This window comes from Hippichthys cyanospilos, chromosome 3, assembly GCF_059441005.1.
Source record: "Hippichthys cyanospilos isolate Australia breed blue-spotted pipefish chromosome 3, RoL_Hcya_1.0, whole genome shotgun sequence".
Lineage (NCBI taxonomy): Eukaryota > Metazoa > Chordata > Actinopteri > Syngnathiformes > Syngnathidae > Hippichthys > Hippichthys cyanospilos.
The window spans coordinates 865895-880505 of NC_142371.1; the positions used below are offsets into that span (position 1 = coordinate 865895).

General features: G+C 37.0%; 1 protein-coding gene across 1 annotated transcript; it reads right to left on the reverse strand.

Moving 5' to 3' along the window:
• Positions 1-22: 22 nt before the first annotated feature.
• LOC148425308 (extracellular matrix protein 1-like) lies at positions 23-12419 on the reverse strand. Its single transcript, XM_088409742.1, has 12 exons — positions 12314-12419; positions 12147-12236; positions 10543-10599; positions 9646-9714; positions 8303-8344; positions 8192-8224; positions 7353-7627; positions 4941-5146; positions 2904-3183; positions 2514-2710; positions 2338-2425; positions 23-619 (listed from the first exon to the last, which is right to left on the reverse strand). Exons 2-12 carry the CDS (start codon positions 12217-12219, stop codon positions 440-442), a joined length of 1500 nt encoding a protein of 499 aa, XP_088265868.1. The 5' UTR covers positions 12220-12236; positions 12314-12419; the 3' UTR covers positions 23-439.
• Positions 12420-14611: the final 2192 nt, after the last annotated feature.

A 14611-nucleotide genomic window follows, 5' to 3' on the forward strand; every position in this document is an offset into this window, starting at 1 on the left:
CAACACAGAACACAAAAGCCAATTTAAGACCAAAACAAATCTTTATTGAAACTGTTTTGGATGTAAGTTCGACAAGAAACCCATCCAAATAGAAGAAAGTTGATCGTGTGACTTCAAAAGAAACAACAAAATGTTTATTAATCCATATATATACTGTATAAAGCAGCCTTTAAAGAATAGTGGTACAGTGACACACACAGACAACAATCTGGTTTATAAAGTAAGCATAAAACAAATTAAAAATGTGTTTCCTTAGGAAGGCACTCAGGATAAAGATTATTCTCATGATCTTTAGAGATAACAACACAAATAATACTGGCAGTAGATGAGGCACAAATTTGGTCCACATGCTAAAAAGTGGCATTTGTGCCAGACAAGTTGTATTCAGTGATGGCATGTCACAGCTGTTGGAAGCGCGTCATTCATCAGGCGTGGAATTTTAAAGGGGGCATCTTTTCTTCTTTTTCTTGTTGGAGACCTTGCTCGCCTTGGTGATGGCATCCAGAACAAAGTTAGTGACGCACTTTGACTGTTCCTGAGCAGCCATGTGGCAACAGCGGCGGGCGACAGGAGAGGTCGCCTTCCTTGATTTACACATCCCAACAGATGCTTCTTCAATCTATATATGAGTTTGTGAGAGTAAAATTAGTTTGAAATTATGGAGGATCGTAATTTATTCATCAGACTCTTTGATTAAAAAAAAAGTGTTTCCCTGCTATACTGTATGTACTTCTAGCCACGTTTCTATCAGATTTTCAAGCAATCATATTTTATGGGGTTAAACAGTGTACAGGCAGGCTCAGATTTAGAGTTCTATGGCTCCACCATAGCACTATATTGTGCCATAACATGAAGCGAGGTTTAATGAAAGAGATAAAGCAGAAATTATTAGAAAAAAGAGGCAGATAACGTCCTCAACTAAAAGCCAGAAACAGTCACTCCCAAAAAGCAGAGAATACATGCCTGTGAGAATTCTAGGTTATGTCCTGAGAAGTGCTCAGCGTTCTTTTGGCTTAAAATGGTCTAAATGCTAATGCTAATTTTATTAACCCATCTATGTTAACATTAAATTAACTAGGGCTGGGGGGAAAAGTAGACCAAGTTGGGTAAGTCAACTTTAAAAATAGGTAGACTAAAAATAACAGTCTTGAAGCGCCGCCAGAACTATGTTTGCAGCAATGTTTTCTACATGGACATTTCTTGCAGATTGTCATGAAATAATGTTACATTTTTGGAAAGTGGATAAAGTTTACCACGGCAGGGGAAAAAAAAAACGCAAAGATGAAGATCAGGAAAATGGGTTTCCTCCACAGGGTGTCCGGGCTCTCCCTTAGAGATAGGATGAGAGCTCGGATGAGAGCCAGGGCTTCCCTGCTCAAGCTTTGTCCTGAGACCGGACAACGAGGTAGCTAATGGATGGATGCACTGCCTCCACTTGCTGCCAGTGGCCGATTACCCGTTGCTATGTGTGCTTAAAAACACTTACTGATTTACTAGTGAGTGGGCTTTTCATTCTAGGTTATCTCCAAGAATAAAACTTGTCAATAAAACAGTCTGTAGTGGCTGGTTTTAGGTGTTCAGAATTTAACCAGTAGGGGGCAGTCATGCATAAAACATGCCCAATGTACTTATCAAAAAGAAGAAGAACAGGAATTTATTGATCTCATTGTAGCAGACAAGTATCTCCACTCTGAAGTTTACTCATGGAATCTTGTTTAAGCATTGTCAGCAAGTGAGTTCAAGTAAATGATGAAATGCGTACTGTACATTTAACATTATGAAGGTGTGTGACCTGAAATGTTAAACGCTAGTGGGCTAAAGCATAGGCAATTTCTTTTAGCATTTAAAAATGCATAGGTCTAAAAAAATAATGAAGTTATAGCCACTCACTTCAAGCCACATTCAACCTCAGTAGACTATAAAAAAAATGGTACTGTGGGTCGATACTCAATTAGTCAACAAATTGATTAGATATTCAATTTTTAAAAGACTTCCCTAAAGGTTATAGACTTTTGTTAGAAGAAATTACCTTAGAATAAATTTTATGGTTTGGGTAAACCTTTTGGTGTTTAAATATACATTGATTAATCCTATTTTGTTTTATGAGTCAGTTATACTGATAAATTTAACCGAGTGTGACAAAGAGCTTGAAGAAAGCATGCTTTGCCACTCATATGGAGAATTATGTGATCAAGAAAGTGAGAACAGGTACTAAAGGGTTCAGCGCTTTTCAAAAGTGTGTTTTATTACTTCTGACTGTGTTGAACGTTTTGCATGGTCTCCATTTAAAGTGAATTTTCATTTGCTATTGATTCATCGTATCATGATTCAACTCACCTTTGGGATAAAGCAAGCGATGTGGTCTTCTGGTGAACGGGCACAGCAATCGTTTAAAATGTTTTTGGCATGGAAGTCATTAGGCAACCTGAAAATGTATTTTGATCACGTGAAATCCACTTATGATGCATCATGTAGATATTTAAAAAAAAAACAAGTAGTATAAATGAACTTACACTTTCTTGATGATCTTGCGGGACTGACAGATTTTAGGGGACAGATCTTCCTGGAACAACGTGCTATTGTAATGTGGGTCAGGAGACGCGGCCTGGAAACAGTCAAGCCTGTCGTTGACCGTGGTACCCAAACAACACTCGTAGTCAACCTTGCCGTCCTTCTTACGAGAGCAAAATCTCCTGAGAGCGTCGCGCCACTGAAAGACAAGGAAACAATCACTATGATAAGAAATACACAAACCGAAAGAGAAAATGATCTGATTCAAAAGAAAAAATGACCTCAGGTACTGATAAAAAATCATTTCTGCCAGCCCGTCTATGGCATTTTGCACCATTTGTTCGGATTAAGCTAGACGAACTTGAAATAAACGTAGATGTCTGATGCCCTACCTTTTCCTCAGCACACACGAGCACGTCCTGATTTTTCTTGCAGCACTGTTTATATCCCTTCTCCATACGATTAATGATCTTGGCCTGACGAGCCAACAGCTCGTAGCCGGTGCTTGGCAGGCACTTGACGCTGTACAGGGGGCGCTGCTTCTGGTTGTGACACAGCGATTCCACGTTATGAGCGTTGGGTCGACCGGGGGGGAAGTTTATTTCACTTTTCTGGGAACCAGAATGTTGCATTCCTTTGCTCTCGCTGACGCCCGGCTGAGTCACTGATGTCCTGTTGAGTACAGGTCATAATCAAATATTTACTAGATTGCTGTGGATACATTCGAAGTAAATACAAGTGCAGACTTCTTCAGTTCGTTAAACTAATTTCCTTGATAGAATTAATAAGATTGAGTATTTATGGCTGTCTCTCAAGGAAAATAAACTACATACAAGAGCGTTACCAAATGGACTTCCTTTGTAAAAGATAGCGAGGTCTAGTTTTACAGTAAAGTCTAATCTTAATAAACCTTATTATGCACTACACTGACTTTGTAGTGTTGTAATTAAAAGTCATTCAATTCGGGTTAACAATAACTTCTGCTGATTTTTCGTCAAAAAATTTGTAGTGTCAAACTGTTTCATTTACACGTATTTAAATTGGGGTTAATTGGATTTTCTTTCGCTGCTACAGAATATAGTTGATGAGAATTAATGAAATAACTAAAATAAACATTGAAAAAACATGTTTTAGTTTAATGAAAAATCAAAATAAAATAAAAACTAAATAAAAAGGAAAAATTTGAAAAATCATAATTAAGCCCTTGGTGTCAATTTAGACCCTATTTGGCCCATTGATCTCGACGCATCTAATGAAAAGCATGAAAAAGCACTAGAGAGCTTAAAAATGACTATGGATCGTCTAAACATGTAGGGATTCAAAACTGGACCATGTGTTCATTCCTAAATGCTTGCAAACGGAATTTCTTTGAAGGCATTGTTTGACCATGTGACCATTGAGACTTAACAAATTATGCTTTACAATTAAAAAAAACAAACAAAAAAAACTAACAATTATAGCATAAGTGTCTTTGTTTTTTTATCATTGGTTCATGAGCTGTCATGATTTAATTTGTTGTATTTGTTTCAGTAAAACTGCTCTGCCAAAGGTCAAACGGTCATTAGGAAATTGCCAGTATACTTTATTGTACTGCACAGTACAGTGACTTTTGTACCTTGCACTCCACAAATAGTCAACTCTAAACCAATGGAGTTGGGCATAAACCTTGTAAGTCACATTTTTGGTGAAATCCATATTTATTTTTGCAAAACTATTAATTTAAATCTAAAGTACTGAAAATCTCTTGCTATGCGAATCCTGCAAAGTGCAGATTCTTCCAGAAGCCACAGAAATAAACGAGTGCTTTCAAGCTATTGAAATTTTGGATGTAATTAATTGCATAACTTTCTATAATTCATCACAATAAATCCCATTTTTGACAAACATTTTCTATGAGGCTTGTAATAGGTATTTAATTGATTAAAAGCTTGGAATTTACGTAAAATCATCCAAAAATGTTTTCAAATATCGTTGTAATGGGCTTCTTTGATGGTCATTTTCCTTCTCATTTGTTGATTTAGGTTTGCCCTAAGCTGGATGTTTTTCTCTCCTTTGTAGACTGCACAATTTGTTTACTTTTCCAATTAGGAACTAAGCAAAATTTTTAAGTAAATCTAAGTAAACGTCAACCTTAGTCTGTCTTTGTGCAGGTGACTCTTTGCTTGAAATGTGAAGAGATTTAAGCTGCCACAGGAAAAAAGAATTTTTTTTTAACAATTTATAACATTTTAATTTTCTCCAAAATTGATGGTTCGATTTTGATAGCCCTAAAACAAAAACAAAACTTAAAAGTCAACGAAAACAAAGTTAAAAAAAAACACGATAAAGAATCTTGCTCTAAAAATGAACTAAAATGAACGAAATTAAAAAAAGAAATGTCAAAACAAAGCAAAAAAACAAGTATAATGAAAAAAAACTTTGCTCTATACCCGTGACAAGTGTTTACGTCGAAGCTGAACTGGACAGTAGCGGCAAGCGGGACCACCGGTAAAGCTACGGTTGGCTCGTAGCGCGGATTGGGAGAGTCGTTATGGAAGCAGTCGAGTCTCTGGCGCCCGACCTTCCTGCAGCAGTGATAAAGTCGATCCTTGACAGATGAATCCTCCTCGCAGAAGTTTTCCACAGACAGCTCCCACTAGGCAGCAGAGGTCGTGTAAAACACATAATTGAAAATCAGGATTGTGCGTGTAGCAGAGGTCACATGTCGCCAGAATGAAAGCAGCCAAGCATTTTGGAAAAGTGTTTCATCAAAAGCGGTGGTGAGAGGAACATTGTTTACCCACTGGCTGCTTCACAATGACAGGCATGCCGAGGCCTGTTTGCTGTGTCTGCGTGGGTGGTGGATAATAGGCTTATCGGCACAAAGCCTGTCAAACTTATTGAAAACATGCGAGTTTCGTCAAGTCTACAATGTTAAGTATGCTTCTCTTTATTTAGCTGTAAAAAAAAGGCCAAATTCCAAGTTCAGCGATGCCTCAATTTACGAGTGACCCAAGTTGAAAGTTTTTCCAATCGTGTTGACTTGTAATTGAAAAAATTAGACCTAGATGCTGGGAATGAATTTTGCAACAATCAGCACCTCCTAAAAAATTCTAAGTGTTTATTGTCACTCCAGTTGAAGTTTACTTCTAAACCAAACAGAAAACAGAAACGTGCAAACTGAATCAGGCCAGCCAATTTTGCCTCAGCAAGTTCCTCTAGGTCAGGCATGCTAAATGCATTGCGCGCATGACATCACGCTAAAAGCAAATACCCAAAACAAAAACAAAAACACTCAGGCGCAGTAGTATAGTTCTATTAATTTCACCAAAGCACTTCTGTGAACTTTTATTTGGATTGCGAGTGGCGTGCATGTTTCCTTTATTGTTAATTCCCATATCTAATAAAACAAGATTGGAGGAATTTGGCTGCTGGAAAAGTAGATTTCAAGGCAAAAAATTTGGACACTTCTGCTCTAGCTCAATGCTAACATGGCAAACACTATACTCCGCTGTAGACAAGGGGTGCCTGTGAAATGATAACTTATGGTGGACAGCTAAAACAGCTCAGCACAAATATAATAAATTAATGGCTAAATAATAGCTCCTAGTTTGCAGTGATATCACTAAACAAAGAGTAAAATGGACCAGGCTGGATACACACATTTACCGGGCAGTAACTAAGAGTACTATTGCAGAAGTGCAATGAATTTCACAGGGAGAATGCACTGCCTCCAAATCTTCTCCATTAAAGGAAATCAGCCAAACATTGCGAGAAGGTCAGTCATTGTTTCAAAATAAACTCTACCAGGTAACGTAAGACAAGAATGGCCTTGGCTTTTATCTTGAATTTCTTCCTGGAAGCATGGTAGTGACAATGGTCAACTTTACAGAGCAGCTCCCGATTTTTTCGATTGACGCTTTTTTTGGGCTGACTTACCACCCCTATGCAGCACAATGTCAAGCAGTTGACCGACACTACCTCGACGGGCAATCAAGGTCGAAGCATTGTGCACCCCTACTCTAGACGGTCTAGCAAAATGAATATGATATAGTTCTAAATCTTTAAACAACTTAAATTTGAATAAAAAGAACTCCGCAACACATGCAGCACGGCAATATAACAGTATTCATAGAAATAGATTCTTTATCCTCAGCAAAGCACGACTCATATTATTTTTCATTTATTTAATCCTTTCTTTATTTCTATGTTACATATTTGTCTCATTGTACGGTAGTCCCCTTTGTGGCCAAGGCATGCACACATGTAGTAAATTATGATGCTTAAATTTTGACATGGCTTTATAACTGGATGTTTTTAAGAACTATAATACAATACTGAACAATCCTATTTTTCTTATTAAAACCATCAGATGTGCTTTTTTTTTAAATTGATGCTGGAACATATTAAAGTTGTTTCCATTGCTTTAGTGAGGAAAGATAATTAAACTAAACTAATTAAACTCCACTCAAATTGCCCATCTGTTTATTTCCAGCAGGCTTCCTACTTTTCATTAACAATGACAAACAGATGAGACTAGTTACTACAAAACAAACATAATAGCAGCACCAAGGCATGTGAACACAGTACCTTGCATGAATTATAGTATGGAGTCCTACCGCAAATTTTAAATGATTTTATAGTTTAATGTGCAGTAAAAGCGTGATTGGCATTTGTACCAAAACAAACATGTCGGGTTACAAGGAAGTCGAGGTAACACTCCACAGCTAAAAGCCTTCCAGTATCTGCATTTATGTCAACTCCCCATGATGTTAGCAGTGGAAATAAGATATATCGATAGCAATAGAATGTTTTGGATATGCTGAAGCGGATCATAAAAAAAGACAGATGTGAAAGCTCACCGCTTGCGTGGCGCAGCAAAGCGTGGCTTCCGTCCCCCACGTCTGGTTGCCCGCGCAGCACGCGCTCAACCACGACTCGGCATTATTGACGGCGCTCGCCCTCCTCCGCAGCTGGCCAAACCCCGAGGAGGGGAAGTAGGAGTCGGGGTAGCGAGGGCGAATGTCTCCGTGGAGACATATGGCTTGGAGATTGACGGAAGTGGGTCGCCCGAGCGGGAACTGAACGGGATAATCCAGCATGGGGATCTCGGAGCGGGAGGCAACACTTGGACGACCTTGGGGGGAAGAAAAAAGAATTATGAGGTTCTCAGTTCATTAATAACTTTATTTATTTAAGTTCACTTCCAAGCGAATTTTTGAAATGTAAAAAATTGTAAAGTTAGTGTGCCAAATGAATACGGTGGCCATTAAAGGTAAAGGTAAAATGGTAAAATTCATAATTCAACTCTTTATAATGTTTTTATTTATTTTTACATTAAAACATACATGCATATGTACATTTGTTTGTAATATGACTTTTTATGCCATTGAATCATAAAACATTTCATGAGACAAATGTTTTTTTTACAACATTTGTCTCGTAATATTTTATGAAAAAAAATCAGAGAGGGTTTTACTGTTTTATTTTCTCTTTAAAGACTGTCAGGCATGCAAAAACTTTACACTTTACCTTTTTACAAAGGCCACAATTTGATGCGGTAACTAATTATTTTGTTATTTCATATGGTACCTTTTTAAAAAAAATACAAACAGATCAGATGTCGGCGAGTATCCTGAAAAGCAGACTGTTGGAACTTTGAGTTGTAAACAATACCGTTAATAGGAAGATTTACACTTACGTCCTCTAGGTGAAAAGGATGCTGGTTTGGAACCTGCAAAAATAAAGCATTCATGAAAAGAAATACGGTATTATTCATCCATAAGATATTTAATATACTGGTATACAATACCTCTTCCTCTTGGAGCGTCCAATATTTTTGGCATGTCAAACTCTATTCATGAAAAAGAATATGGCATGTAACGATATAACAAGTAAAGAATGCTTAAATATTGTAAGTGATGGACAAATGAAGCTTCATTAAGCACTTGTGATAGTTTTGGACTCCTATAGATGGCACTATCAATTAAAAGATGCAGCGGAAATTGAATACCGTATTCCTCCGAGTACAAGACGAGTTTTTTTTCTCCTCCTTTTCAACCAGCATAACTATAAACGCATAACTCTAAAGACCAATGTTTTTCACATATCTGTTTTTAAAGAACATTATTTCAAATGAGAAATAAGTAATTTCATGTCATTTACAAAGCTTGAAATGATTCTATAAACCTCAAATTCAATATAGTATGCATTCGTTTAAAGTTTGCCCAGAACATCGTAAAAAATTCTATTTCGTCAAGCGTTGCTTAATTGCCTCTGTTGTCAACAACAAGGCTGCGCGGATGATTTTTTTGATGGACTTCGATGTATTATGAAAAGGACAAAACGGCTTGACTTGTCCGTTCAAGACAAAAATGCGAGAGCAGTGGCACACATGGATGTCAGCAGGTGGGGGTGAGTAACACCACGTAAGGCAACTTTCCACGCTCTGATCTCGCCACCATTGTCATTTGGGTCAAAAAACTTCAGCAAAGCATGTCTGGAGACCTCCATTTAAAAAAATTGGACGGGGTCCGAAGATGACTATCAGCGGAAGAGTAAGGAGGATGTTTGAACAAATGATGAGAAGAAAGGAGAAGACGTCCAAGATTTAAATGGGAGGAGTTATTTGGCGTGACAGATAGTGATGATAACCTTCAGGGATTTTCGACATATTCATATTCAGCATTGAAACTTCAAATCATTTTATTGTTGCAACATTAGTTTCGACGAGCACATTGCCTCGCACTTGTCTTGTTTCCGCCCCACCCCGTCATAACCGCAACAGTATGTCATTCTTTATACGATGCAAAAATGTGTCAAAAAATACCACAATTTTGTTGTTTTAATAACACCCACCATGTGTTATAACTGGACAGCCATGATCTTTGTCACCAGTCAAGTCAGGCGTCGACTTAGAATTGCGTTTTTGTAAAATTCACCCAAATTGAAGTAAAAGAGGGGACCGACTTCAAAGCGAAGTCGACTTGGACTCTGAGAATTATGGTACTGCATGTGTTTATCTTTAAACTAAGACCGCCATTTAGCAGAGTAAAAAAATATCACACGTGCTTCATGAAACTTTATCTGATCACTTTGTGCTGGGAACCACAGACAATTTAAGGTGACAAAAGGGGTGAAAAGACAAAACTGTACCTGTTGTATCAAGCAAACCTGACAGGTCTGCCTCTTGCTGCATCACAAATGATTCTGGTAGTTGTCTCTCTGGAAGGCAACATTTTTATTACCGTAATGCCAACTGCAAATGATTAATAGTTAGTTAGTTAGTTAGTTAGTTAGTTAGTTAGTTAGTTAGTTAGTTAGTTAGTTAGTTAGTTAGTTAGTGTAATCCAGTGGGGGGGTACTAGTACCACTGGAGGTACTTGAAGGAACTTCAAGGAGTACTTGAGATATTAAATAGAACAAACAAACAATCATGCAAAAATCCTTTAAAAATAATTATTGAATTAATTACTTGTTTAAGGAAAATATAAGTTGAGAAAATAAATTGTATGTTCAGTAGGTTATTCAATTTCATTTATGTAAAAAGACTCTGGTTTGACCCAACTTGTCATTTCCCAACTCTCATTACTTGTCAAGTTAATGATTTATTACTGTGAACTTATTACTATGATCCCAAAAGAGGACTATTTGAGTTGAATATTTTTCTGTGTAAAAATATTTATTCATGATGATTTCTCTTTGAGAAAAAGGTCTGATGCTTTATGTTGGGTATATTTTGGGGGACAAATATTTATTAATAATTAATTTTATGATTTCTTTTCACAGGGGGTTCATCACTGAAAAAAGGTTGAGAACCACTGGTCTAATCTATGTTTGATCTAAAGCAGCACACTAGTGACCTAAAAAAAAATCCTAGAACTACTACGACTTATGCTGGGGGCAAAAAATTGCAATAAATGTGCCATCATAAATTGTACCCAAAGGCCCCAAAATAGTCTTAAGCATAAGTGCCAAAGTCCCACGCATCCCCTAATTGTCTATGGAAAACATTCTACACTGGCATGTAAAATACACACCCACGTAACTCACCTTGCATGATTGCGCCAAGGTCAAAGGTGACCTCGCGCTGCTCCATGTTGCGCTCATCTGGAAAATTGGAAGCACAAAGAGAGAGACAGAATGAGCAGAAAGTCAGACGGTTATGCAACACCAATGTTTTGTTTTCCCGTCAAAATATGAGAACGGGTCAGACAGCCAGGGAGTATTTAACCCTTTTATAAAACATTCTGTGACATTGCCCTGCCCTATGTGGAAGATAGCTTGGGTCCCTTTAATGAAGAAAGAATGTTGGCACATTTTTATCAAAAACAGCATGGCTTTAACACTTCTCTTTTTATTTGAAAAAAAGGGAAATAGACTGAATACAATTGAAAGGTCTTTCAAATTGTGTGGGTGCTTGAATTTATTTTTGTGGTGCTAAAAAAGACTTAGCAACTGGCTACACATGCTCATGTATTACATTTGCTTTGTTATATTGATACTGTAGGTTAAATACAAAAAAGAAAACAGAAATCATTTCAATTCATGTGAAATCAATATCATGGATTTTTTTAAAAAAAAGTCATTACAAAGATGTAATACAGTTTTGCATCAATTGTCGCTGGGTTACGCTCACAAAAATGCCTGCAGTTACCAAAATCCAGCCATTATCTGTATCCAAGTAGTTTCCGAGTAGTAGGCAGTGGATACCCTGGTGGTTGCCAGCCAATCACAGGGCACACAGTGACAAACAACTTTTCATATACCCAATCACACCTAGGGACAATTTAGAGTGTCCAATACACCTGCCCTGCAGGTTTTTGGAGTGTGTGAGGAAGCCAGAGAGAACCCATGCGGGCTTGGGGAGAACATGCAAACTCCACACAGGAAAAGCTGAATTTGAACTCTGACTTTGGCTCTGAACTGTGAGACTGACGTGCTAACCACTTTGCCCCTTAGCAAAGTCCGCCAAGCAGAGACTGATCTCTTGTATTATTTAATTTGCTTCCCCCTCCTATTTTAGTTAGGTTTTATTTATTTTAAAAAAAATGAAAATTGCACTCAGCAATTAAGTTAGCTGTGTTGCCCCGTTTTTGCCATGAATTATTATTTACTTTAGTTATTCATTTATATCAGTTTATTATTTTAGTATTATTATTATGATTATTAATCATCACACCTTGAAGTCATGTTTATATCCTGCTTGTTTGAAAAAAAATCAAAAATCAAAAAAAGGGCAATAAATAGACATGTTTGACTAAACATGATGACTAATCGTGATTTCAATTTTGACCGAAATAATTGTGATTATTATTATGGCCATAATCGTGCAGCCCAACAGTAGAGGTAAAAAAAAAAAGAATAAAATTGCAATTTTTTGACTGGTTTGTGTAAAAGGAGGATGCAAATAAAAAGAAAAATAGCGACGTAAAACGGCAGTAGAAAAAGGTTATGGTCATAAATGAAAAGGCGCATTAGAGTGGAGTCGCAATAACCGTACCGCGTTGTAGCGAGGGAACATTGCAATACATTGTATTATTAAAGTTGCTTCGTTTGCAAGTAGAAAACGTGTCCGATCCTCCAGAAAGAAAACATGGCTCCGCACTCAAAAACAACAAGCCAACAGATAGCACAACAAGTTCACTTTTATTTACCGTGGTCAGCCGAAGTCAGCACAAGCAAAAGAGAGCCAACAGCAGCGTGAAGCACCAGCCAAGTCCAGCCCATGATCGCCGGCGTTCGTCCTGCGAATCAAGCGGGTGAGACAAGAGGGCAAGTCGGCCTAAGAGCTCACTCCGCGGGGCAGCGAACGCACTCAGACCTGGCGTGTGGTTCTGCAGATTCCTTGGTGCCGTCCGTATTTGAGCACGGCCTGCACTAGATCAACCGTTTTATGCATGTATTTTTTTTTCTAGGGTGGTGGAGAGATGAGGCGGAGAGAAAAGAGAGTGAGGGACAGTCATGGTGGGAGGGAAGAGTTTTTGAACATGACTCATGGCAAGTGATCAAATCTTACACTGCAGCTGGTATGTAAACTACTTAAGTGGACTAAAGTTGTTATCTGCAAACAACATGCAAGGACATGACTGCCTAGTCAGTTATTTGTTCGGACAAACACTAATTAAGTTATTATTCCCTGGTTGTACATCTTTAGTGTAGTATCTAATTTAGGTCAAGTTTACAACTTCTACCAGAAGACTATTAAAAAAATGGCTACAACAATGCTAGAGAAGTAGTTTATCTCAACTGTTGTTTTTTGCAGACAGAAAAAAATCGTATTAAAGGATATAAGAAACAAAATGTTTTTATTTGATGATTTTACGTTAATTACTTTTGTTTTCCACAAGCAAATATCTGTTGCAAGCTTTGTAGTAAATCGTGGTTGAAAAATGCTATCAATTATGATTATCGAAGGAAAATTTGCAATCAATGTTAAAACATGCGTTTTTTATCATGAAATGACAATAGCATTTTTAATGTTCAGTTAATACTTTTAATGAAACATTTTTCCACTTGTCGACTTCATAATAACATCACGTGGTGAAGGGTCATGTAACAACCAATCAGCTAGGCGTTTGAATGTCACATGACCATTTTTTTGATACAAGTGGAAAAATGTGTTTTTGAAGGGATTAGTAGTACTTTAAAAAAAGAATGAGTTTTTTTGCAGCGCAGTTATGAGAATCATTGATTTCATTTTGAGGAAAACTTTTATTAATTTGTGTACCTTTTTTTAAATTAAAAAATGATATGGAATTATGAATGATTAATAGTAATAATGTTATTATTACAGTTCATTTTTGATCATTGTGTATCCGTTTGTAATAACTATCCTATAAGTAAACAAAATGCTTGCGTGAGAGAAATTATTAAATAATATTATGCAGTAAATCAATTCTGACTATGGAATTGGGGCAATTTGATATTAGATAATGAAGACTGCAATGTCATAGTTGAAGGAAATTTAAGGCCAAAATACCACACGGAAACTGGGATCAATAAGATATGTGATGTCAATTGTTTGCTTGAGCAAGGCATTGTGAAAATACTGTATGTAGCACAGACATACTTGTATTAAACACATAGCAGAATTGCCTTCAGAAACGTCTTGTGAATCGTTAACCTATGACTCATAGTTACGCTATATTCTAAAGATAATGCATGTATCATTGCAAAGATGAGGCTCTTCCAAGTAAGTGGACCCTTATTATATCCATCTCACCAACACTCCTGTGCCGTCTCTCTGTACCATGAATATAAACAAAACAAAAAAAAAAGAGACCAAAATGACTCACGAAAACTAAACTATTAAGTAAAACAAAAAAAGAACAATGATGTAGTGTGAATGGAAATTTTCCATCAAAAATTTTTACTTTATGGTGGAGTAGATGCCCCCCTCATGTCCCCCTTTGCGAAAATCATGTTAAATAAACTGTGTAAAAAGTGTTGAAACAATTCATCTATCACAAAACAATGTTTTTTGTAAGGCGTGTAGACTCTTCACCCCTACCGCACGTCACTTGATTCAAGGTATCTTCGAGGCCTTTAAATTCCTTCTTATCATGAGCCCAGGGTTACTGTGGCCTCTCAGATTCAACTCGGGGGGAAATAACAAGCGTGACCTCTGCATGATCCCGCCCTCTCGCCATGTTTTAGAGAAAAATGAAAGTAGCCCTGAGTGGTCATGATAAACATTGTGAGACTTTTAGCTCACAGTAACCTTAGAGCGTCAAGCTGATGTTAACAAAAAAAAAAAAAAAAAAACGAATACTTTGAAATTTCAACTTGGAAGTCAACTAGTGTTGTGGATTGTGTTCAACGTTGGAGATAATAAGACACATGCATACAATACAGCAATACACTGAGCAATAAAATGGCAGGAAAGCCTACTCAAACATCTGAAGTTTATTTGGAGTTAATCAGACACCTAAAATGGTGACAGTGTGTGGACCTTAACCATGAGTATGGATGAGATTAATTCATTCTTAACATCGCCAAATTTGAGTGATGGGGTGTGCAAACTTTATATATATATATATATATATATATATATATATATATATATATATATATATATATATATATATATATATATATATATATATATATATATATATAT

Bases quoted from the DNA above. Each gene is read 5' to 3' on its own strand.
- LOC148425308 (XM_088409742.1), bottom strand. From the start codon at position 12,219: ATGGGCTGGACTTGGCTGGTGCTTCACGCTGCTGTTGGCTCTCTTTTG. The intron at 9,715-10,542 runs GTGAGTTACGTG...GTTGCCTTCCAG, and splicing joins CCTTGGCGCAATCATGCAAG to AGAGACAACTACCAGAATCA. The intron at 8,345-9,645 runs GTACAGTTTTGT...TTTCATGAATAG, and splicing joins AGGTTTGCTTGATACAACAG to AGTTTGACATGCCAAAAATA.